General features: G+C 44.9%; 1 protein-coding gene and 1 long non-coding RNA gene across 3 annotated transcripts in view; one reads left to right on the top strand and one right to left on the bottom strand.

The window, feature by feature from the left end:
* Positions 1–26,462, top strand: part of AKAP12 (A-kinase anchoring protein 12) — a 110,925-nt gene that overhangs the window by 61,708 nt on the left and 22,755 nt on the right. The window contains exon 1 of one of the 2 annotated variants that reach the window (XM_085023798.1): positions 24,806–25,013. The exons of the other annotated variant lie outside the window; for it this stretch is intronic. Coding sequence (XP_084879924.1) covers positions 24,989–25,013 — 25 coding nt within the window. The 5' untranslated portion in view covers positions 24,806–24,988. Of the gene's footprint in view, positions 1–24,805; positions 25,014–26,462 lie in introns of those variants that run through there. 2 annotated transcript variants of the gene reach the window in all.
* On the bottom strand, positions 3,093–6,737 carry LOC146405935 (uncharacterized). Its single transcript, XR_014844616.1, has 2 exons — positions 6,506–6,737; positions 3,093–6,240 (listed from the first exon to the last, which is right to left on the bottom strand). It is a non-coding gene; the product is annotated as an uncharacterized LOC146405935 (long non-coding RNA).

The raw sequence follows: 26,462 nt of genomic DNA, 5'->3' as shown, positions 1-26,462 counted from the left end.
AACCTCCATATGCTGCAGGTGAGGCCCTGAGAAGATAAAAAAAAATTTTTGTTTTAAAGAAAGAAAATAAGGTTATCTAATCATGGTGGTTATCTAATGAATTTTGCACGGGATGAGAGCTGCTCAGTGTTCTGGAGGAGTCTGTTTGAGATCAGAGGGTGGAATAAGGTCCAGGGACAGAGGGAAGGTTGGGTTTAGATCTGTTGGGACAAAGGATGTCAGCCAAAGGGAGGAGACTAGTAACACTTGTGGAGCTTTTATTATGGGTCCTGTGCCTTTGGTGTGGTCTGGCTTCTAAGAATAACCCGCTGAGTAGATACTGAGGTTCTGATGTTGCCGTGAGCTGCAATGTAGGTTGCAGGTGCGGCTCGGAGCCCGTGTTGCTGTGGCTGTGGTGCAGGCTGGCAGTTGCAGCTCTGATTCGACCCCTAGCGTGGGAACTTCCGAAGGCCACGATACAGCCTTAAAAAAAAAAAAAAAAAAAAAAAAAAAGTAGGGGGAAGAAAGTATATTTAGGCTGTTTAGGGTCACTGAAGTATGCCGCCAGGGCCTTTTATCTGACCTGCTGTGTATGTAGTACTGATAAGAGAGGGAGCGGCTTCAGCAGGTGTTCTTACGTCCATACAATCCCAGGCGGCCTGGAAATCCTGGCTAATCTGTGGCAGGTTTACTGGGCGGGGGTGCTGGCTATCTTCCTTTCATCCAGATGGACTTATTTCACTTTTCAGTCGTGTGTTTAAACACTGATCTTTCTAGAAAGTGATTCTGTCCCCACCCTAGGATTATTCCATTGTCTCCATAGCCAACCGTGGCCTTGGGGGTCTGAGCAAATACCAGATGCCTCTTGCGGGAAGAGTGGTCATTAACATACCTTGTCCTTCTAAAGAGCCTGAAAAGGCCTTGACGCCTAGGAAGGGACCCCAGGGTGGCCCAGGACTGCAGAGACCACCCCCAGTGGCATTTCCTGAGGCTCTGCCTTTGAGTTGAGCTTTTACTGCGTTAGGCAAAACTGTTATACCTTTGGCTTGTTAGCGTCTCTGAGGCTGCATGGTACACGTGTTTTTATTGTTTTTTTCTTTTCCCATTTTGTCTGCTTGGCAGTGCAAGTACAGACAAATTCCTTATGTTATATTATGAAACAGTATTTTTTCATGCTTTCCTTTTGACATCAGCGATAACCTGCGGTCGATTTCATAGTGATTTCCAGCAATCCGTGTTGCACATGGGAGCTTACTGTAATGCCAATGAAGGCATAATTTGCTGTGTAACATTTAATTGAAGGATTTGGGGCACCTTGGTTTCTACTCTTGTCTACTTCAGTCAGAAAGGACTTAGCCATTCCCTGGGAGGGTTGGCCAGCTGTGGAATTTGGTCCTGTGGCAGGTGGATCGATTGATGGGTGAAAACTACTAAGGAGGGGCCTTCCTTCTGGAGGGGTTTTAATTTAAAGTGACTGACAAATCGCAAACATCTAGACAAAGCCAGAATGCAAAATATTTTCCCACCTTGACTTGCGCTGCTCGCTTTCTGAAACCAGAAATACTGATAATTCGGAACCAATCCTCTTCCTATAAGTGGAAATAAAATCCTGTTTCCTTATAACCTTTCTTTAAATGATAGAAAAAGGGAACTGCTTACTAAATATTCTCTAGTGGAATCAGATATATGCACATGTGTGTGTGTTTGAGGGAGCTTGAAGATGATATAATTTTGGGGACCATTTTTTTAGAGTGTACACAATCACGCATGAAAACAAATATTTAATTTAAAAAAAAGAGTTTGGGACAAATTACTTCAGCTTTCTGAGTTCTTTTTAGGTGATTCATCATTTACCGTAAGTGGTTATATAGAAATACAGCTAGAAAGTTCTATCAAGCCACGCCACACCTAGCATTCTCAGGGGCTCCACAAGTGCCATTAGTTTTGTGGAAAATCTGCATCTGTTGATTCGAATCTTTTCTGCTGGAAAGTTTTTTTTTTTTTTTTTTTTTTTTTTTTTTGTCTTTTAGGGCCACACTGGCGGCATATGGAGGTTTCCAGGCTAGGGGTCGAATTGGAGCTACAGCTGCCAGCCTACACCACAGCAATAGCAATTCGGGATCCAAGCCGCATCTCACAGCAACACCAGATCCTTAACCCGAGTGAGGCCAGGGATGGAACCCGTGTCCTCATGGATACTAACTGTGTTCATTAACCACTGAGCCATGACAGGAACTCCTTTGAAAGATGTTTTTTTACTTTTTTTTTTTTTTTTTTTTTTTTTTGCGATTTCTTGGGCCGCTCCAGCGGCATATGGAGGTTCCCAGGCTAGGGGTCCAGTCAGAGCTGTAGCCACCAGCCTACGCCAGAGCCACAGCAACGCGGGATCCGAGCCGAGTCTGTGATCTACACAACAGCTCACGGCAATGCCGGATCCTTAACCCACTGAGCAAGGCCAGGGATCAAACTCGCAACCTCATGGTTCCTAGATTCGTTAACCACTGCGCCATGACAGGAACTCCCTGAAAGATGTTTTTTTAAAAAGAGACCCTTCCCTACCCAAATTGTCTTTGTTTCTATAGTCTATGGTCTATATGGTTTTCTATGAGTTTCTCTGAGTGCTTGAACAAGAATGACTTTTAAAACATGCCGTCTTAGTCCAGGTCCAACGTAGATTTCCAGCTTTTTTCAAATTAGAACGTTTAGACTTTCAAAAATAATTCAGTCTCAGTATCGTTGAACAACTTATTTCCTTTCCAGACAGATGGGAAAATTCAGTATTACATGTGTTTCAAAATCAGAAACCTTAAGACCTCTTTATTTTGATAACAAAGTTTGTTGAAGTGCCTCCCAAGCTCAGTGCCACGTTCTAGTAATCAGATGACCATCTCACTTGGACAGAAAGGGTAACCAAGGAGTTCCTGTCGTGGCTCAGCAGAAACAAATCTGACAAACATCCATGAAGATGCAGGTTCGATCCCTAGCCTCGCTCAGTGGGTTAAGGATCCAGTGTTGCCATGAGCTGTGGTGTAGGTCGCAGATGAGGCTCGGATCCCTGCGTTGCTGTGGCTGTGGCGTCGGCCGGCAACTACAGCTCCAATTCAACTCCTAGCCTGGGAACTTGCATGTGCCTTGGGCACGGCCCTAAAAAGACAAAAAATAAAAAAGTTTTAAAAAGAGCCATCAAGTGACTGTGATCTTCACCCGTTTGAATATATTACAAGGCAGTTCTTTCTTGGTTTTTGTGTTTTTTGTTTGTTCAGTTGGTTGGTTTGGTTTGGAGACTTGTCTTTCTGCAGAGGAGCCACTGCACACGTTGTAAAGCCGGTGGATGTTCTGCTGCCGACATCCTTCCCTGGTCGCATCTGCTTGTGTGAACATACGGTGGAGGTCCTCTCCTTGGTGTCTGAATGTGTGTTGATTATTCGCATGCTGTGCGCGAGGGCATTCGCACCAGCAGCGAAGGAGCTGCGGTTGGCAGCTCTGCCCTTGGCATTGGCCACTCTGGGGCCTCCCACAAGTATCTGCCAGCCAACTGGATGAGCAGGACGGTGAGGAGGCTGCTTAGGAACCTCGGATCCGCACGTGGACCACGGCTGTTGCACCTGCTCCGGGCTTAGGGACAATCCTGGAAAACATCCCCTCGCCCCCAAGAAAAATAAACGCCCCCCCAATTTTTGTCACTTACAGCCAAAGTCTTTTTGAGAGCGTGTTCCTTACATTCCTCAGGGGTCCCCTTTTCTGCTTCCCGGGAGTTTTCCTCCCCAAATACAGGAACGCAAACAGGCTCCATTGTGCAGTTATCTAGACGCTGAATTTGCGGCACTCTGGAGAATTTCTTTTTTCTGATGGTGCTGCATGTCACTGTCTTTGGCATTATTAAATTTGCTCTTTGAACCTGCTGGCTGCTGGTGTGCCGTGCCTTTGAGTGTGGGAAGGCCAAAGGTCACTGCCAAGGGCTCACCTCCCTCCCTGTGGACCTTGTTACTGTACAGACATCCGCTCTGGATTGCAGGTTGTTCTTTGCTATTTTATCATGTAGTAACTATCCGCAGAGGGAGTACCCTCGGTGTTGCTCTGGGTCTCTGTTAAAAGATGACCTCTCCTTCCCTAAAATAGCTGTTTTTCAGTGAGAGGCTGCTTCCCCACCTGGGAAGAAGTGTTTTTATGCGTCTGTCCCTTTTCTATTTCAACTTGTGACATGACTGGTACCTCGTTAGCATCCTCCTGAAGACAGGCTGCCCAGGTGCTCCCTCCCTTCCACTTTAATTTGTCTCCACATCAGCTGTCAACATCTGGCGTTCCATAAGCCCATCTCTTCCCCCCACCTCTGCTAAGATATAAGGACCACGAGGGCAGAGATTTCTTTGGATGGGGGTAGGGGTGAGGTGGTGTCTCTTTGGTTCAGGGTTGAATTCCCTGAGCCTAGAACAGTGCCTGACACATAGCGCATGCTCAAAAAGTATTTGAATACAAGACGATACAGCTTTATGTTAAGGGTTAGCAATAGTATGTTTTTACTCATATGGGAGAGGAAGATCTGTTGCCTTTTCCCTCTGTATCAATTCATGTCCTACACAGTTAAATCCCAGAGCTTTCTAGATGTACCCAAGATCCCCTTTCCTTGGTCACATCATCACTAACAAAGCTGGGTGGTTTTCGGTACACAGTGCTGGGTTGTCAAGGGTGCCCACCGCTGGTTATCCAGGTGTTATCAGATCCTGACCTGCCTGCAGTGATGCTATTAGGTATGAGGGCTCGATAGACAGGCAAAGGGAGGGGGTGTCGCTCCTGACACTTTGGTGTGTTTCAGATACAATATTGTTGCATGACATTCTCTCAGGCGGTTTTGTAATGTTTTGAAAACTCAGGCAGGATGCTTACAAAACAAGCCTTGAACTTAGACAAAGGTTCTGCAGTCTGCAGTTTCCGGGAACTGGTTTTAATTCAGCCCTCTGCTCCGCAGCAGTGTTCTTAGCGTGCCTCTCTGAAATTACGTGTGTCATTGACAAATTTCTGGTACCACTACTCCACTGCTTTCATCTCGAAAGAAACACAGATTTATTTTTCAGTAACTAATCAGCCAAGCTGTATAGAGATTTTTTTTTCCCTCGGAACTATAAGTCCGACAGTGAAATGAACTTTTATTTTCATTCAAATGTGAAAAGTGGGGGAGGGGTGTTGAAGGAAGGAGTTGATCTTTCCTCCCCTTAGTAATCAGTTGATTCCAGGAGATTAAAATATGAGCGAGGCTGCTTTGCTCACGGGTTTTTCTGTGTGACCTTGAATTGAATACATCCCTTTATCTCACTGAGAGCATCAGTTTTCATCTGTAAATGAACATCCTCGTCCATCTGTGAAATTCTAAGACCGAGTGACATCAGTATCACTGATGATATAGGCATTAAAGAACCAAATGATGGATTAGCTGTTGAAGATGCCCAAGTGACTGTGGGGGGGGGATGTTACTTGGTAATTTCATTATGATTTTTATGAAAGTACTCATACTTTTTCTTTTGAGTTTGTGTTGAAAGCCATATTCTAGATTTGAAGTTTTACTTTAATCAACAAAAAGTTCAAGAGGGGAAAAATTATTCCAGAATGTCTCATATGTAACTATTTAAGTATGAAAGAAAGATAAGGAGCTTCATGAATGTGGCCACAAAGTATGGATTTCTCCCCCTATGTGGGAGAGGAGCCGAATCATAGCATAGCGTTGGTTCTGGCCTAGACTGAATGAGAGATGTTGAGCAATGCCCTGAAGTCTGTCCATTTTGGGCAGACTTGTTTGTTTGGTTGGTTTTGTTTTTATATTTTCTAAATTAAAATATAATTGATTTACAAAAAGATTTACAAGTTTACAAAAAGATTTTTTTCTTTTCTTTTTTTTTTTTTTAATAGTTGCACTTGTAGCATATGGAAGTTCCCTGACTAGGGGTTGAATTGGAGCTGCAGCTGCCAGCCTATGCCACAGCCACAGCAACACCAGATCTGAGCCACATCTGCAACCTGTGTGTGCCACAGCTTGTGCCAGATCCTTAACCCACTGAGTGAGGCCAGGGATTGAACCCACATTCTCATGGACACTATGTCAGGTTCTTTTGTTTTGTTTTGTTGTCTTTTTGTCTTTTCTAGGGCCACACCCACAGTATATGGAGGCTCCCGGGCTAGGGGTCTAATCAGAGCTGCAGCCACCGGCCTATGCCATAGCTCACAGCAACGCTGGATCCTTAACCCACTGAGTGAGGCCAGGGATCGAACCTACAACCTCATGGTTCCTAGTCGGATTCGTTAACCACTGAACCACGACAGGCACTCCCTATGTCAGGTTCTTAAGCTGCTGAGCCACAACGGGAACTCCTATGGTTTCTAATAGTGACTAAGCCAGAAACAGAAACATTAAATTTAGCCATTTTATTAATTTTATAGAAATCCTTTAGGTGTTTTCTCAAAGACGGATTCACCCTTAAAACAGCTTCAGGGAGTTCCCGTCGTGGCGCAGTGGTTAACGAATCCGACTAGGAACCATGAGGTTGCGGGTTCGGTCCCTGCCCTTGCTCAGTGGGTTAACGATCCGGCGTTGCCGTGAGCTGTGGTGTAGGTTGCAGACGCGGCTCGGATCCTGCGTTGCTGTGGCTCTGGCGTAGGCCGGTGGCTACAGCTCCAATTCAACCCCTAGCCTGGGAACCTCCATATGCCGCGGGAGCGGCCCAAGAAATAGCAACAACAACAACAAAAAGACCAAAAAAAAAAAAAAACAGCTTCAGGATCACCTAATCACACAACCCCCAAGTGGTTTTGGCAACGTCTTGCTCTAGTGCAGAAAGTCTCTATGATATGAAAGGATGCTTTGATAATACCTATTCGTTGGTCTGTATTTGCATATATCTCTGGAAAATAGCTTCTCTGAGCTAAAGTGCCACTGTGTGTTAGCCTATCAGTTGAGTCTTACTCTTGAGCACCACACTTTTAATTTTTACAGACGGTAATTAACATGTCGGGACAATGCAGTACCAAGGAGCCCCCTCTGACCCCCAGCATTAGCAATGCACACATTAGTTATGTTGGTGAAAATAGACTCAGGCTAGATTGAATTAATGGAATGAACTGGTTGCTGTAATGTGTCGACATGGACATGCGGTGTGTACACTGACACCAAGCACGAGGCAGTTATCCCGATGTATTAATTTGCCACGGCTGCCATAATATAGTGTCACAGAATGGGTGGCTTAAATAACAGAAAGCGATTTATGGCTGGGGGGTCCAAGATCAAGTGCCCTCTGGTTTCGCTTCTCCGAGGCCTCTCCATGGCTTGTAATGCCGCCTTCTCACTGGTCCTCACATGGCCTTTCCTTGGTCCTTTGTGTCCCAATCTCCTTTGGTAAGGCACTGGTCAGCGCGGGTTCGGGTCTGCCGTGCCATTGTAACTTAAGCATCTCTTCAAAAACTGTCTCTCCAAAGCAGCTGTGTTCTCCTGTGTGGGGGGTTAGGGCTTTGAGGTATGAATTTGGAGAGGATGCAGTGCAGCCTATAACACCTGCCTTCACGATTGACCAGCTGGAAAGCCACATTTGAGACCAAGAAGCCTCAGTGGGAAGGAACTTGGAAGTGCCCTATACCAGGCTCCTGTCCCCACGCAGGGGGCTCTTCTGCTTAAACACCAGAAGGTTTGGGAGCTTCTCCGTAAGTTACTCTGCTGGAGTGAACTATGCCTCCTCCAACTGCCCCCTGCTCCTGGTGCTGCCTTCTGGAATGACAGAGCAAATTCACCTCCTTTTTCTACCGCGCAGCCCTCTGAGTATTTGAAAGCATTCATAGTGTCTTTCCTAGAAAACAAACTCACATTCAAAGAAAAATACAAGGGCTGATATATATGTGTTTTGAATATGAATGTGGCTGGATGGAAGCATGCCAAGCATAACTGGGTTTTTATTTTAATATTCTCACTTTTAAAGAATAGTTCATTTCTCAGACTCTTTAAAACACGAGAACAGGAGTTCCCATCCTGGTTCAGTGGAAAGAAATCTGACTGGGAACTAGGAGGTTACGGGTTTGATCCCTGGCCTCGCTCAGTGGGTTAAGGATCCAGCGTTGCTGTGAGCTGCGGTGTGGGTCACAGACGCAGCTCAGATCCCACGTTGCTGTGGCTGTGGCGTAAGCTGGCGGCTACAGCTCCGATTCAACCTCTAGTCTGGGAATCTCCATATGCCTCGGGTGCAGCTCTAAAAAGCAAAAAAAATGCAATAAAATAAAACAACTTGGTTTGCTTGAAACCAAGGATTATGTACTTCACTCAACATGAACATAAGCAGACAGCCTTACATGATAACAGTAGCTACAGATGAGGGTTCGAAGGAGTTCCCGTTGTGGCTCAGCAGGTTAAGAACCCAACACAGTGTCCATGAGGATGCGGGTTCCATCCTTCACCCACTTGCTCAGTGGGTTAAGGAGCCAGTGTTGCCCAAGCAAGCTGCAGCATAGGTCAAAGATGCGGCTTGGACCCCAAGTTGCTGTGGCTGTGGTGTAAGCCAGCAGCTGTAGCTCTAACTCTACAAACTCGTAGCCTGGGAACCTCTATAAGTTGCAGATGCAGCTGTAAAAAGATAAAAAAAAAAAAAGAAAAAGAATACGAGAAATCCCATTTTTCAAGTCACTCAGTTGTAAATAAAGTGGATGTTGAAATCATCGTTGTAAATAAAGTGGAAGTTGTAAAATAATAGTCTCCATCAGAAAGGTCTCTCGGCAGAGCCAGGGTTTGCCCCTCAGCACCCTCTGCAGAGCCCCTGAGGTTCCTCTCAAGCTTCGTGGCCTCACCTTGTAAGCTCGGTGTACAGAAGAGTGATGGTCTCGTGCCTGTCAAACCTTGGCCCTGAACGTTCCCCTGGTTGTGTTAATTTCCGCTCAGTGTTCTAACACACTGGGATTCTCTCAGTGGCATCGTGATAAATGTATTGCCATTCGCGTCTGAAGCTCTTCTGATTCTCCATCCTTTGGAAAGTTCATTGGCTCATGGAGTCCTTTTTGTTCTCAGTCTCCTGAAGATCTTACAATGATGGAGCTTCATGGGGATCCACTTATTCAACCCGCTGCTGGTTTCATGTGACCTTCTTTCAGTCTAGAAACTCATGCCCTTGATTTCTAGGAAATTATTTCTTCCATTCTTCTCTTTTTTCTTTGTTCTCTTTTGGGATTACTATTATGCAGATTTTAGAATTTCCAGAATGGTGCTAATTAAAACGTTTTTCCCCTCTTGTTTGTATCTCTTTATTCTTGGAAAACGCCCTCAAGACTAGATTTCATCTTGTTACTTTATTTTTAACATAGTAGACCTGAGTTTTTTGTTCTCAATGGTCCTTTTTGAAGTATCCTGGTTTTCTTTGGCTGCATTAGCCTTTATCTCTCTGAGGATTTCCTTCAATGTCTATTTCTTCTGCATAACCTCTCTCTTCCAAATTGCTTTTTTTTGTTTGTTTTGATTTTATTGTCTTTCACAGTAGATTTTTTTCATTGCATATCTGATTTGGGGGATGGTTTGTCGTGTTTAAAAATTAATTGGCGGGAGTTCCCGTCGTGGCACAGTGGTTAACGAATCCGACTAGGAACCATGAGGTTGCGAGTTCGGTCCTTGCTCAGTACCGTGAGCTGCGGTGTAGGTTGCAGACACGGCTCGGATCCCGCATTGCTGTGGCTCTGGCGTAGGCCGGTGGCTACAGCTCCGATTCGACCCCTAGCCTGGGAACCTCCATATGCCGCGGGAGCGGCCCAAGAAATAGCAAAAAGACAAAAATAAATAAATAAATAAATAAATAAAATAAAATAAAAAATTAATTGGTGACGCACCCTACAAGGGATTAATCTCCAAAGTATACAAACAGCTCATACAGCTCAAAATCAAAAAAACAAACAAAAAACAACCACCCTAGAGTTCCCGTCATGGCTCAGCAGAAACGAATCTGACTAGTATCCATGAGTATGCAGGTTCGATCCTTGGCCTCAATCAGTGGTTCAGGATCCGGTGTTGCTGTGAGCTGTGGTGTAGGTCGCAGACATGGCTTGGATCCCATATTGCTGTGGCTGTGGTATAGGCCAGCAGCTGCAGCTCCAATTAGACCCCTAGCCTGAGAACCTGCAGATGCAGCCCTAAAAAGACAAAAAGACAAAAATAAAATAAAATACATATGGCCAAAAGGATCATGAAAAGCTATTCAACACTGCTGGTTATCAGAGAAATGCAAGTCAAAAATACAATGAGGTTAATCAACTATAGTTGAAAAAATAAAAATAAAAATACAATGAGATATTACCTCATACTGGTCAAAAAGTCAAGAAATAACAAATGCTGGAGAGGGTGTGGAGAATAGGGAACCCCCTCCTACACTGTTGGTGGGAATGTAAATTGGTAGAGCCACTATGGAGAACAGTATGGAGGCTCCTTAAAAACTAAAAATAAGGAGTTCCTGTCGTGGCACAATGGAAACGAATCCTACTAGGAACCACGAGGTTGTGGGTTTGATCCCTGGCCTTGCTCAGGAGGTTAAGGATCCATGGTGTAGGTCACAGATGCAGCTTGGATCCCACGTTGCCATGTCGGTGGTGTAGGCCAGCAGCTGTAGCTCCAATTCGACCCCTAGCCTGGGAACCTCCATGTGCCATGTGTGTGGCCCTAAAAAAGAAATGCCAATAAATAAATAAATAAATAAATAAACTAAAAATAGGAGTTCTCTTGTGGCCTAGTGGTTAAGGATCTGCCATTGTCACAGCTGTGGCTCAAGTCTGTGGCACAGGTTCAGTGCCTGACCCAGGAATTCTGCAATCCATGAGCATGGCCAAAAAAAAAAGTCCAGTGAAAAACAGAGTTATCATATGATCCAGCCATCCCACTCCTGGGCATATATCCAGATAAAAACATTTGAAAAGATATACACACCCCAGTGTTCACTGCAGTACTATTTGCAATAGCTAAGATGTAGAAGCAACCTAAATGTCCATCAAGTAGGCAAATGGATTTTTTTTTTTTTTTTTTTTTTTTTGTCTTTTTGCTATTTCTTTGGGCCGCTCCCTCGGCACATGGAGGCTCCCAGGCTAGGGGTCAAATCAGAGCTGTAGCCACTGGCCTACGCCAGAGCCACAGAAACGCAGGATCCAAGCCGCATCTGCAACCTACACCACAGCTCACGGCAACGCCGGATCCTTAACCCACTGAGCAAGGGCAGGGACCGAACCCGCAACCTCATGGTTCCTAGTCGGATTCGTCAACCACTGCATCATGACAGGAACTCCAGTAGGCGAATGGATAAAGAAGATGTGGCGTATTTATACAGTGCAATATTAGCCATAAAAAAGAATGAAATAATGTCATTTGCAGCAACATGGATGGACCTAGAGACTATTATACTAAGTGAAGCCAAACAAAGATAAATATACAACATCACTTATATGTGGAATCTAAAAAACATGATACAAGAGTTCCCTTCGTGTGGCTCAGCATTAGCGAACCCAACTAGGATCCATGAAGATATGGGTTTGAACCCTGGCCTCCCTCAGTGGGTTAAGGATCTAGCGTTGAGCTGTGGTGTAGGTGGCAGATGCGGCTCAGATCCTGCATTGCTGTGGATGTGGTATAGCTGGCAGGTGTAATTCCAATTCCACCCCTAGCCTGGGAACTTCCATGTGCTGCGGAAGCAATAAATACATTAAACAATAAATTAATAAATAAATACAATAAATTAATTAATAAATAAGTACATATATAAAATAATGTTTAAAATGGTGCAAATGAACTTATATACAAAAATAGAAATAGACCCACAGACATAGAGAACAAACTTATGGTTACCAAAGGGGAAGAAGGGTAAATTAGAAGCTTGGGATTAAGAGGTACATGCTACTATTTATAAAACAGATAACCAACAAGGATCTACTATATAGCAAAGGGAACTATCTCTACTCAATAGTTTATACTAACCTATAAGGGGGAAATTCGACATGTGTATGTATAGCAAGCACTTTGCTGTACACCTGAAACTTAACACAACATTGTAAATCAACTATGCTTCACTTCAAAAAAATTGATTGGAAGCTGTGTGTCCTGGGGCCACTGGTGGCCATCCCTGGAGGGTGATCTGGTTGGTCTTGACATCTCTTCTCGCTGGCTGGTCAGATTCCCCCAAGACTTTCTTGCCGAGTGTGTATGCCTGACTGCTGACAGCCTGCACTTAGTGAGGAAGGGCTTCTGGGAGTGCGATGTATTAACTCAGCCTGCTTTTCAGGACACACCCTGTCCCTACACCCCCCCACACACCTTGGAGATTCACTTTAATCCTGTTTAGAATATAAACCTCCTGGGACAGGTGAGTGATGAGTGCCTGGCTGAAGAGTGTGCAACCCAAGAAGTCTTTTTATTCTTTAATAAAAGTGTTTCAATGATGGTAAAATGCTCATAACATTTACCATCTTTTCCATATTTTTTTCTTTTTCTTTTTACGGTCACATCTATGGCATATGGAGGTTCCTGGGCTAGGGGTCAGAGCTGCAGCTGCCGGCCTATGCCACAGCCACAGCAACGCCATATCCGAGCCGCCTCTGTGACCTACGCTGCAGCTTGCGGCAATGCCAGATCCTTAACCCACTGAGCGAGGACAGGGATTGAACCCACGTCCTCACAGAGACAACTTCGGTTTCTTAACTCTCTGAGCCACAACAGGAACTCCATCTTATGGATATTTAAGTGCATAGTTCAGAGGCATATTAAGTATAGTCATTATGCAGCCACCACCCCACAGAACGCTTTCACCTACCAAAACTGAAGCCTGTACCCGTTAAATAACAGTCCCCTTCCCCCTGCCAACAGCCCCTGACAACCACCCTTCTACTTCCTATCTGAATTTTTTTTTTTGTCTTTTTTGTCTTTTTGTTGTTGTTGTTGTTGTTGTTGTTGCTATTTCTTGGGCCACTCCCACGGCATATGGAGGTTCCCAGGCTAGGGGTCCAATCGGAGCTGCAGCCACTGGCCTACGCCAGAGCCACAGCAATGCGGGATCCGAGCCGCGTCTGCAACCTACACCACAGCTCACGACAACGCCGGATCGTTAACCCACTGAGCAAGGACAGGGATCGAACCCGCAACCTCATGGTTCCTAGTCGGATTCGTTAACCACTGCGCCACGACGGGAACTCCAAGATACGCTTTTAACTATCACACTCTGAGTGGGTAGAAAAGTTGTCTTTACAAGTAAATGTTTTTGAGTTATTAAACTGTCTTGGTGTTTTATTTTTTTAATTTTATCTTTTTAGTGTCTATTCTTTATTATAGTTGATTTACAATGTTCTGTCAATTTCTCCTGTACAGCAAAGTGACCCAATTATACATTTATTTTCCTTTTTTTTTCTTGCTGGAATTCCCAGGCTGTGGCCTGCACCACAGCCACAGCAATGCTGGATTCTTAACCCACTGAGCAAGGCCAGGGATCGAACCTGCAACCTCCTGGTTCCTAGTTGGATTCGTTTCTGCTGCACCACAACGGGAACTCCTGTACGCATTTTTTCTTTCACATTATCCTGCATCATGTTCCACTGTAGGTGATTAGATATAGTTCCCTGTGCTATCCAGCTGGATCTCGTTGCTTATCCATTCTAAATGCAATAGTTTGCATCTACTAATCCCAAACTCCCAGGCCGTCCCATTCCCTTCCCTTCCCTCTTGGCATCTACAAGTCTGTTCTCCAAGTCCATGAGTTTGTTTCTTCATTGTAGATAGGTTCGTTTGTGCCATATATTAGATTCCAGATATAAGTGATATCATATGGTATCTGTCTTTCTCTGTCTGACTTCACTTAGTATGAGAGGCTCTAGTTCCATCCATGTTGCTACAACAAGTAAATTTTAATTCACGTGACTTCAGCTTCAATAAATTCTTTTGCAAGTGGAAGTTTTTGTTTTGTGATTATTTTTGAAGCCAGTCTAAATATACTTTTAAATATACTTTTAAGTTAAAAAAAAAAGAAAATCATTTTAAGCACTTTATCTTTGTGTGTGATTACAGTAAAACTTGGTGGGAAAAATAATAGATTTGAACACATTAACTCAGATCAAGAGACATGAAAAATAGAGCCGTACCAATTAAATCTATCAATGGGGCATTATTTCCTTGCCACTTAGCGACCAGCAGGAACCCATGTGTAGTAAAACCAGGTTAGGTTTATTTAGCCTGCAGTGCCAAGGGAGGATTCTGACATGAATGGTTCAGTATCAGGGAGGTGGGAGGGCTTTATTATAGGATCTGGGCTTACACTCTATGATTCTGAGAAAACAAGAGTCATCTCTAGGAGTTCCCGCTATGGCACAACAGGATCGGTGGCATCTCTGGAGATCCTTTGCCCTGCACAGTGGGTTAAGGGTCTGGCGTTGCCACAGCTGTGGTGTAGGTCGCAACTGCAACTTGGGTTCTGATCCCTGGCCCGGGAACTCCAAATGCCACGGGGTGGCCAAAAGGGAGAGAAAAAAAGAGTCATCTCTAGACTGGATGCTGAAGAAGTGAAGGCAATTCTGTGATTGGAGTTTTTTTTGGTCATTTCTGTCTGGGAGGCAAAGCAATGAAAGCAGTCATTGTCTTTGGGAAAGACGCAGGAATTGTCATGAGAGAACGAGTTAGCAGAAAGGGGGAACATTCAGTGATTTTTGGAGTTTTAGAAGTTGTGCTGTGGCCACATGTGGCTGCCAAGCAGCTGGCATGTGGCGCATCCTATTTGAAATGTGCTCTACATGTCCCGTGGGCACTGAGATTTGAGGTACAAAATAGAATGTAAAATATCACAGTAATTTTTCATATTGAGCACACGTTGATGTAACTATGGATATATATTGGTTTAGATAAAATAGGCGAAAATTAACCGCAACTGTTTCTTTTTATTCTTTCTGATGTGACTACTAGGGAATTTAAAGTCTTGCATGTCTCCAGGGGAAGGCAGCAGGTTTTTATCTCCATGAGGCAGGTGCGTCATGGCATCAGCGTGACGTTGGTGTCATTGCCAAGAGAGATCCCCGAGTGAAAGCAAGGAAGGGGGGTTGTACTCGTTAATAAAAGCATTTTCTGTCTCAAAATAAATAAATAAATAAAGTCTTGCACGTGACCTGCTAAGGGGCTGGCATTACACTGTAGGTGGGCATCTGTGGAATGTCAGCAGGTGTTGGGTGGGTAATCACCAGCGTTTCTTCCCAGACTGCACGTTCAGCGGGCCCCTCCCTCCCGATTCTTTTGGTGACACTAAAAAGCAAATCAAAGATTGGCTCACTCTCTTCCGCCAGATTGAGAGGACTGTCCGTTTAATTACTTTTAGTGCAAGATGGTGCTTCTCTTATTAGACTGCATTTCTGAGAAATTGATGATAAAGGGGCATTCTTGCTTTTTCCAGACATATTTTCCAAAGGATTCGTTAAAATGAGGTTTACCTGGGCAGTTCTCTTGTGGTGCAGCAGGTTAAGGATCCAGCATTGTCCCTGGTGTGGCTCGGGCTGCTGCTGTGATGCCGACGTGGCCAAACAAATTAAAAAAGTAAAAAAAGGGGAGTTCCCGTCGTGGCGCAGTGGTTAATGAACCTGACTAGGAACATGAGGTTGCGGGTTCGATCCCTGGCCTTGCTCAGTGGGTTAACGAGCCTGGGAACCTCCATATGCCGTGAGAGCGGCTCAAGAAAATGGCAAAAAGACAAAAAAAAAAAAAAAGTAAAAAAAGAGGCTTACTTGTATTTAAAGTAGTATTTCTCAACCTTCTTCTTTTCATTACCACTACTCCCGTCTTTTTTGATATTTTTTTCCCTAACAGTCCTCCCCCAATAGAATTTTAATAGCTGAGATATACTGTATCCCAGATTATGTTATGTCTATAGCTATGTATATATCTGTGCTTCATATATAAAAGAGTAAGATAAACCATGAACCAATTTTCACTTCATTTCACTTTAGTTCATTGGGAATGCATGGTTTAAAGTAAGCCTAATAGCTAACATTTATTATGTGCCTAGCATATATGTGGTAGTGCCAGGGTTAACTTTATTCGAACCTCAGAGTAACATTGGCCTGGGCAGTATATTTGTTCTTACATCAGTTGAAGCTCAGGGATTTAAAAGAATACATTGCCTGTGGCTGTGTTGCTTTCAGAAGAACCAGAGCTAGAAGCTGGATTTTTCAGATTTTGGCATCTTCTGTCTACTCAAGCAAAGAAAGGTGTTTAACTAGAGGATTTGAACTCCAGGTGCTCAGGAAAATATTTGATTCCTGTACAAATACCCAACCAAATTTAATAGTGAAACAACTTTTTTTTAAATTGTCTGATTTTTAAAAGATCACACTTTGGGGAGTTCCTGCTGTGGCACAGTGGGTTAAGAATGCAACTGTAGCCTGGGTTTGAACCCCATCCTGGTACAGTGTGTTAGGATCTGGCATTGCCACAGATGTGGTGTGCATTCCACAGATGTGGTGTAGGTCACAGCTGCAGCTCAGATTCCATCCCTGGCCCCAGGAACTTCCGTAGATGTGGCCTTAAAAAAAAGACACATTGACTTTAGTCTGCTTTCAGCTTGCTAATTTATATACTCTGTGATTAGGAGTTTAAGATAATGATTCAGACTGTCTTGCTTTTTATTTTTTCATTTTTTTTCTTTTTTAGGGCCACACTTGCAGCATATCGAAGTTCCCAGGTTAGGAGTTGAATCGGAGCTACAGCTGCCGGCCCACACCACAGCCACAGCTCACAGCAGTGGCGGATCCTTAACCCCCTGAGCGAGGCCAGGGATCAAACCCGCACAACCTCATGGTTCCTAGTTGGATTCGTTTCTGCTGCGTCACGTTTCCCTCTCTTGCATTTTTTTTTTTTTTTTTTTGTCTTTTTGTCTTTTTTTGTTGTTGTTGTTGTTGTTGTTGTTGCTATTTCTTGGGCCGCTCCCGCGGCATATGGAGGTTCCCAGGCTAGGGGTTGAATCGGAGCTGTAGCCACCGGCCTACGCCAGAGCCACAGCAACGCGGGATCCGAGCCGCGTCTGCAACCTACACCACAGCTCACGGCAACGCCGGATCGTTAACCCACTGAGCAAGGGCAGGGACCGAACCCGCAACCTCATGGTTCCTAGTCGGATTCGTTAACCACTGCGCCACGATGGGAACTCCCTCTCTTGCATTTTTGATGGCAAATCTGAGGTATTGCTTTAAGGCTCAAGGTCCAGCAGTACTGGTCCCCACCCCATACAGCCCAGAGCTGGATGTTGACTGTGTTTGCATTCGAACTGTGAAAGTAACAGAGATTGTAGAAGATTAGTAAAATTTTTACTAATTCCACTACGGCTGATTTTTGTTAGTTTTCTTTCTGGACATTTTTTTTCCCTCAGCTCATCTCTGTGCAGATATATGCAATTCAGGAAGCAAAACTGAGATTAAATTGAATGTATAGTTTATCTTCTGAACAAAGAGGTGTTCACTGCCAGCATTATCCTTGTCGTTAATTGCTCCAAACATATTGTTTTGCCCAATATTCCACGGAAGAGTTAGTAACCTTATACATCCCCAGCAGCTGACATTTTCATGCATACGTCTCTATTTTCATTTGGCATAGCTCATAAAAGTAGAATGGCCAAATCAAAAATATAAAATCATATGGATGCAATAAGGGAAGAAATAATACTTATTCTTTGTCACTTTCATCAGTTGGATTGAGTTCTTAACTATTTAATTTCCCTTTGCCTTTTTTTTGTTGTTGTTGTTAGCTAAATTGTCTTGTTAAGTGACTTTTAAATCCCCCTTAGCTTTTCTATTGTATTACAATAGTCCCTTTGAGGAGTCAGTCTTCAGATTATTTGTCTGGAGGATTTTGACTCAAAATAACCATGTCTACACAAACATGTCCAGTTCAACTGGACCATAAAATTCAATTAGCTGGCATTTGTCCGTGTTCCGTGCAGAGGAGCGGAGACTTGAAGAATATGCCGAGTCCAGGAGAACCTGCCCTAATGTCATTTAATGTATAGATTCATCTTCTTCATGGTTATTAGTTTGCAGCAGCTTCTAACTCAACCCTAGATGATCTCTGACGCATGTTACAGGAGCAACAGTGCATGCATGCTTCCTTGACCTCACCTGCCCTTTCTTGTGCTAGAAGAGACCTCACTGGGCCTGGCTTTATTTTCCTCCAAGTGTAAGGCCAGGGTGAAAAGAGAGTGGGGGGGAGGAGGGGCTGGATTGGGTGTGAGTCCAAGTCCCCAGTACCCGATGCTCAGGTTTGGGTTAAATACTCCCTGGAGGAAGTTAAGGAGCCTGGCATCAGTGCTCATCCTGATATACTGGTCCTCATCTTTAGGGCAGCTTTTTGTCCCAGATGGTGAGGCTTCCTCGGCTCTCAGCATGTGTCACTGCTTTGTGACGTGCTTGGTCCTGTTTCTACTCTTTCCATCGTTGCATCCTCTCCGCTTGGGGCTTCCGGTGCACTTTCTCCTTGATTGCCTCTGATCGCTGTCCATTCTCCAAGCCCTTCTTTAGATTCCTCTTCCTCAGGATTCCAGAGCTTTTACTTCACCTGCCTCGTTGCATTTGGATGACCCAGAGCTCCGCGTGGCCTGCAGCAGCTTCCCCTTGTCCTGCTGGGGGGATGAACCTTTGACTCCCTCGCCTTGGTCACAATGGTTTCCATCAGTTTTATTTCTAGAGTAACTGCCTCCTTGTCATTACTGCCCAGTTAGCTTTTCTAAGTCACAGTTCAAATTATGTGCCACCGACTCGGCTCCAAAACCTCCAGTGATTCCCTGCAGCTTCCATAACTCAAACAAAATTCTTTAAAAAAAAAAAGAAAGAACTTTAGGAGTTCCCATCATGGCTCAGTGGTTAGCGAATCTGACTAGGAACCATGAGGTTGCGGGTTCGATCCCTGCCCTTGCTCAGTGGGTTAACGATCTGGCGTTGCTGTGAGCTGTGATATAAGTCGCAGACATGGCTCGGATCCTGCGTTGCTGTGGTTGTGGCGTAGGCCGGCGGCTACAGCTCTGATTCGACCCCTGGCCCGGAAACTCTGTATGTCTCGGGTGCAGCCCTAGGAAAGACAAAAAAACGCTTTAATGAGATATAATTCATGTACCATGTAATGGATCCATTTAAAGCATAACATGGAGCTTAATCTCCAAAATATACAAACAACTCATACAACTCAACAACAGCAAAAAAGAAAAATGGGCAGAAGACCTAAATAAACATTTCTCCAGAGAAGACTACAGACAGCCAACAGGCGCATGATAAGATGCTTAACATCACTGATTATTAGATAAATGCAAATCAAAACTACTATGAGGTACCACCTCACACCAATCAGACTGGCCATCATTAATAAGTCTACGAATAACAAATGCTGGAGAGGGTGTGGAGAAAGGGGAACCCTCCCACACTGTTGGTGAGAATGTAAATTGGTACAATCACTATGGAAAACAGTATGGAGGTTCCTCAGAAAGCTACATATAGAACTACCATATGACCCAGCAATCCCACTTCTGGGCATCTATCCAGACAAAACTATACTTCAAAGAGATACAAGCAGCCCTATGTTCATTGCAGCACTATTCACAATAGCCAAGACATGGAAACAACTTAAATGTCCATCCACAGATGAATGGATTAAGATGCACATATATACAATGGAATACTACTCAGCCGTAAAAAAGAATGAAACAACACCATTTGCAGCAACATGGATGCAACTAGAGATTCTGATACTAAGTGAGGTAAGGTCAGAAAAAGAGACAAATACCATATTATATCACTTCAGTGTGGAATCTAAAATGTGGCACAAATGAACCTGTCTACACAACAGAAACAGACTCACAGCCATAGAGAAGAGACTTGTTGCCAGCAGGGGGGAATGGGATGGACTAGGAATTTGGGGTTAGTAGATGCAAACTATTATATTTAGAATGGATAAGCAGGAGTTCCCATTGTGGCTCAGTGGTTAATGAACCCAATTAGCATCCATGAGGACACGGGTTCAATACCTGGCCTTGCTAAATGGGTTAAGGATCCGGCGTTGCCATGAGCTGTGGTGTAGGTCATAGACACGGCTCGGATCCAGCGTGGCTGTGACTGTGGCATAGGCTGGCGGCTACAGCTCCAATTGGACCCCTACCCTGGGAACTTCCATATCCTGCAGGTGCAGTGCCCCCCCCCGACCCGCGCAAAAAAAAAAAGACGAAGAATAAAAAAGAATGGATAAACAATGAAGTCCTACTCTACCACACAGGGAACTATATCCAGTCTCTTGGGATAGACCACGATGAAAGATAATATAGGAAAAAGAACGTGTATATATGTATGACTAGGTCATTGTGCTATACAATGGAAATTGGCACACATCGTAAATCAACAATACTTTAATTTTAAAAAGTGCACCGTACAGCAGAAATGGACAGAACATTGTAAATCAACTATAATAAAAATTTTTTTAAAAGAATAGTAATAAGTGCAAAATAAATCAATAAATAAAGTGTACATGAAGCTCCCCCTGTGGGGCCGTGGGTTCATAGTCTGACGGCAGTGATTCGGTCCCTGCAGAGGTGCAGGTTCTGTCACTGGCCTGGGAACTCCCATATGCTGAAGGTGTGGCCATTGAAAAAAAAAAAAGGAAGGATGCATGTCAGTGGTCAGTGGTTTTTCGTATGTCCTCGGAAGTGTACGACCATCACCACAGTCAATTTCAGAACATTTTCACTTCCTCGACAAGAACCACTGTACCTGTCGGCCATCTGTCTCTCCAGCTCTGGGGCTGGGTAACTGCTTGTATAGTTTCTGTCTGCCATGTGTCATATCAATGGAATTAAATAATATATCAGTATTTGCTCTTTGGGGACTAGCTTCTTTCGCTTAGCAAGTTTTCATGTTCCTTTGTGTAGATATACCAAATTTCGTTTCTCTATGCATCCGCTGATGGACATTTGGGTGGCTTCTACTTTTTGTCAGCTACCAATGTGCTTGTGCGAGTTTGGGGCTGGACATAAGTTTTCATTCTTCTCGGGTGTATATGTGGGAGTAACACTACTGGGTCCTGCAGGAAATCGGTGTTGAACATTTTGAGGCAGTGCCAGACTGTTTTCCAAAGGGCTACACCTTTTCATTCCCACTATCGATGTATGAGAGTCGATTCTCCTGTTTTTGTTTTCTTGTCTGTCTTTTAGATTTTAGCCATCCTGTGAGTGTGAATTGGTATCTCATTGTGATTTTGCTTTGCATTTTCCCGGTGGCTGATGATACTGAGCATCTTTTTACGTTCTTATTGGCCATTTGCGTTGTCTGCCTTAGAGGAATCAGATCCTTCACTCTTTTTTTGTTTTCTGGGGGTTTTTTTTGGTTTGTTTTGGCTGTGCCTGTGGCATGCGGAAGTGCCTGGGCCAGGGATCGAACCCATGCCACAGAGGTAACCACGGCATCAGCAGTGAGTGTCAGGCCCTTAATCTGCGGACCCACCAGGGAACTCTTTCACCCATTTTGTTAAACTGGATTGTTACAGTTCCTAAGATGTCATTCAAAGCCCTTCATAATGTGGCCTCAGATGTAATATTTCTTGTCTCCTTTCCAGTTTTCACCTCTGCCTCTCCCAGCCTGTTCTCCCCAAGTAGACGCTGAGCCTGTAGCTGTAAAGGACTCACTCACATTCCCTACATGATCCTCATGCCTTTCCCCACGCTGTTCCCTTTGTGGGGCTGCCTTCCTCTGCTCCTCAGATGGCGCTGTCCCCTCACAGCCCCCAGCCTTTCGGAGGCTCGCTCAGATGTCACCCGAGGGGATGTGTCCACTGCCCAAGACTGGGCTCCCTGGGCACTTAGCATAATTAACGTGGAGCGAGAACTTGGTAAATATTTGTGGAACCATCCATGACGTTTTGGGAAAACGCTTTCCGTCATCCACCTCTTTCTGATATTGGTAAACAGTTTCCCGTCATCTTTGCTCTGGGTGAGGATGTCTTCCTCTGAAAATTCAGATTTAACCAAAACAAGCAAAAAGGGAATGAAAGGGCTAACAAAAGAAAGTTGCCTGCTGCCTTGTACACTGACCTCAGGTCTGATCTCGACTCTGGCTTTTATCCTGATTGATGGCTTTTTGTACATCCATGACCCACAGAGGCTTATCCTCTGTGTGTCGCAGCCGTGTCACACACCCTGTCCTTGATCCCGCTTAGAGGTGGAGATCAAAGGAGACTGTCTGCTAAGAGAGGCCACGACTTGCCCCATGACCTGTTGCTCTGCCTCGCGGCTGAACCTACCTCTTTAAGGATATCGAATGAGCTGTGTTAGTATCGTCACCAGTGTCGTGAAAAGGAACAAAAAGTTGAAGCGCCAGAACTGAACAGAGATACCTTTTACCTTTTTAAATATTATTTCGAATGAGTCTTGTGATTTCACCTGGTGATGTTTCTTCCCATCCAGCTCAGGTGAATGGCTAATGCCTGTCCTGGTGTTAGAGTTTGGACTTAGAGGAAGGAGAGGAGCTGGTGGTACCACCAAGCAGGGGCAGACTCAGTGGACACCCAGATGCACCCATAAGTTGAATATTTGTATTTTAGAGGTGACATCAGATGATAGCCATCTGCTGTCCCCAACCGCTGGTGCTGAGAAATGATGCAGAGCTGAGACCTTAGACCCCCTTGAGGTATAGCCCAGGCTCCTGGGACAACTCTGGGGAAGGGGGTTGGGCTCCAAATAAAGACACAGTGTCTGGGTTGAGAGACACGCTTGGGAAGCTGAAGACCATTCATTTAATGTGCATCCCAATGGAGTCTTCATAGGTGGCTTTATCTATGATTTGTACAGCTAGGACTCTCTAGTCTGAGGGGGCATGGAAGTGGGGGGCACAGGTGTGTGTGTGTGTGTGTGTGTGTGTGTGTATACATGCCCTCGGCAGAGGAATGCGGATCTGCCCTGACCCCTGAGCTATGTGAATTGCAGTGGGACCATTAGAACCAACATTTCACACACACCAGACTTTCACCGTAATTGAAGCAATTTGTGAACCTAAGTGAAGATGACTCTAGGGCAGATAAAAGGTGAGGACGCTGCTAAGTGGCTCTCTGGGAATCGGCTCCCAGGCATCACGACAAAGCACATCACTCTCTGTTCCCACGTGGACGTGTGACCAGGCTGGGTGCTGGTGGGAAGGTCAGAGGGAAAATCTATGTATGGACAGGCTGAAGCTGATTTTTGTAACAAGATCTAATTGCTGGCAAGATGCCAGTTAACCTTGCTCAGGGTAGGCCGGATAGGGTGCGTTGCGCCCCCTGGTGGTTATATGGAGTAACTACGTGCCATTCTCTCCGCCCCGCCCCGCCCAGGCTGTGCTCAGCGTTTTTTGGAAAATTCTTACCCCCCTCTTCCTTCTTTTTCCTGTGTCCACCCTGGTCCACCCCAAACTCCCCTCCTTCCTCCCTTCTCCCGAGCAATAATGAACAAGATCTTCATGGTCTAAAGAAAAAAGCAATAGTAAAATCTTTCTTTTGTTTACTTATAGGGAGAGCCTGGTTAATGGGGTCAGACAGGCAAGGCATGAAGTGATAAAGGGGAAAAGGATGAAAAAAAAAGAAACAAACGTAGGGGGGCCTAAATGGCCTTGGCTAATAGAAAATTGATACGTGAAACTGTGTCAAAATTGTAAGAGCCCCCAATTTAGTACTTACTTATCCTGTGTTTAAGAATTTAGAGCTGCCTGAAAAATTCTGAATTTTGAACTTTGGTTCTGACTGATTTTCATGGTGTGTGGCTTACATATTAGAGAGTCAGTTGTGTCTCTACATTGGAACATGGCATAGTGTGATCTAAAAGTTTAGCTTGGAGCTCCTGCTGTGGCACAACCCGATCGGCTGTTCGATCCCTAGCCCACACAGTGGGTTAAAGGATTCAGTGTTGCTGCAGCTGCAGCACGGGGATCTGATCCCTGGCCCAGGAACTCCATATGCTGCAGGGCGGCCAAAAATAAAGGGGGAAAAAAGTTTAGCTAACATTACACCATTAAAAAAATTTTAAAAAGGACATTATGCTCAAGTATTTGAGTTGTTTAAAAGTTAACTTGGGAGTTCCCTTGTGGCTCTGCGGTTGTCACTGCTGTGGCTTGGGTCAGATCCCTGGCCCAGAAACTTCCACATGCCCAGGTAGGGCCCCCCCCCCCAAAAAATAGCTGCTGCCTTGATCAAGTGCTGAAGACACAAAGTTCGCCTTGTAACAGCCCTTCTCAAAAAGTTCAGGAAAGTGGACAGCTGAGGCTTGCCAACCCCCAGATCAGTGTAGTTGTGTGTGTGTGTGTGTGTGTGTGTGTGTGTGTGTGTAGCAGATGGTGAAAATACTATAGGTGCTAAAAAGGGAAGAGCATTTTTGCACCTCATCAGCCTTTAAACAAACACGAGGATACAGAACAGTATTTTTTTTTTTTAATGACAGACTTTAATATCTGTGCGGTTTATTTCCTTTAAGTAATAGTAAAAGCTGAGATATAGAAGTAACTCGGTGCCAGGAATGAAGTAACGCTTTAGATAAAATGCTGCTGACTCTGGTCTTATTCATCCCAGCAACTTTTTAAAGACCCTCCCTGGGTCTCGCTGCAGAGCCTTACTGACCAGTAACAGAGACCCGCCACAGGGAGGGCTCCCCTCCTTTAAAACGAAACACATGACGCGCGAGCGCGGTGCCAAGTCCCGGAGCGCGGGGAGGGCGGGCCAGCCCCGGCCCCCGGCCCCCGGCCCCCGGCCCCCGGCCCCCAGCCCGGATGGGTGGGTGGATGGGTGGGTCCTCCTATAATTAGCTGGGGAAAGGCATCCTCCGTCCGCTTCTTGCTGCTGTTGCGAAGGCAACTCTGGTTCTTGCTGATCCTCCTGGGGTGGCTGGGCGGTTCGTTCTTTCGGATCCCGGCGAGACCGCAGCGGGTTAGCAAGACCCCCTTGGGCTTCAGCCAAGCGCCAGAGGGGGGCGAGGCCCGGTCGCTCCCGCCTGGGAGGTGCCGGTCCAGGATGCTGGGGATCGTCACCATCACAGGTAAGGCGGGAGCCAGGTCTGTAGTGTTCTCCCTCCACGGCAGGTGGAGTCACCTGCTTTGGGCTGGGAGAGGCTGCGGGGCGGCGGCTGGACATCCGGATGGGGCATCTCTTTCTCCCCCCGGGGCTGCCTTTTGGCTCAGAAGAGCATTCTCTCTTTGGTTTTCTCTTGGCCTGTGCTGGAATCTTCCTGACTTTGCCCAGGGGAGACCTGGAATGCATTTTGTGAAGGGTCGCACCCCTGCCCCGGGCAGAGGAAAGCAGCCGCGCCGGCCCAGGAGACACATGTTAGATTGGACTGAATTTGAAAATAGGTTGTGAAGACCTAAATCGCTTGCTGTGGTGATTTAAAAAAAAAAAAAAAAAAAAAGAGGTAAATTCTGCTGTTGACCTGCTTCTTAGGAACTTTCAACGAAGGAACACTTGGCGATTTAGGGGACTCAAGTGTTAAGCGGTAGTTTTTATGAAGCCATCGTTACTGTAAAATCAGTAACTAAGGTCAGCAGCGGTCAGGCAGTGAATAGTAAGGTCTTCAGCTTGCTTTCTAGTAATCTGGCTGAGTGTAAGTGATAAGGTTTAATACCTACCTCTAGCTAGTAAGTTACAGATAGCAAACTTGTGGAAAGTTCTCAGCTCCTCCCGCTTGTCATTTGATCTTTTCATGCAATTGTACTGTAGCTGGAAATCTTAGGAACCTGCCTGCTTTCTCCTCCTCTCTGCCTTTTCCCCCCATCAAATTTAAGCTTCATTTGCTAATTTAGATTTTTATTAGACCAACTCTTCTCTAAATATCTGAGATTGCTGTTCTCCAAATAAACACGTGTTTTCTTCAAAGTGCAATATAGAATTTCTTGGACTTAAAATTGTTCTCAATCTAATCGCTTCTGCAAAGCCTCATCCGCCTCTGGAATTTTTAATGAATGTGAAAGTTGAGCAAAACTAAAAATACCTCTCACTTCCTATAGATTAGCTTGTTTACTTTGAGATTGTCTTAAAATTCCTTCCCCAAGTTTCCTGGACTGGCCTTTCTACCTTTTGCCTGAGGTGAAAATTTACACGGAGCCTAGAAACTATGATGAGACTACGCAAAATTTAAAAATTAAAACCCCCAAATTTTTCATTTTTTTTTCAGATCATTCATTTTTCTAGGAGTGAGATAAAGAAGTGCCCAACCCTGACTGAGGCTGCCTGGGGGTGTGGTTTGGGGGTGTTACAGCTGGGGAGTGGGGCCTCTATGACCATGCATGACTTTATTTCTGGGCGCTTTTTGTGTCCAGTGTAATCTTTATTATATCTGCTCTTTGATGAGTTCATCATATGCCATGTTTCTTATGGGAAGGGAGGGTGGTCCTTTTAAGCAGAAATTTAAGAGTTAACAAACGTGGAATACTTGAGGAGGCTTGAAAAAATTGGTTCCTATAATCCTAATGGGCTGATAAAGGAACAGAAA

This window comes from Sus scrofa, chromosome 1, assembly GCF_054392235.1.
Source record: "Sus scrofa isolate SSC_HxYL_T2T_F1_AM1 chromosome 1, Sscrofa_HxYL_maternal_Yorkshire_Landrace_v2.0, whole genome shotgun sequence".
Taxonomy (NCBI): domain Eukaryota; kingdom Metazoa; phylum Chordata; class Mammalia; order Artiodactyla; family Suidae; genus Sus; species Sus scrofa.
This window is presented reverse-complemented; position numbering and strand designations above follow the sequence as displayed.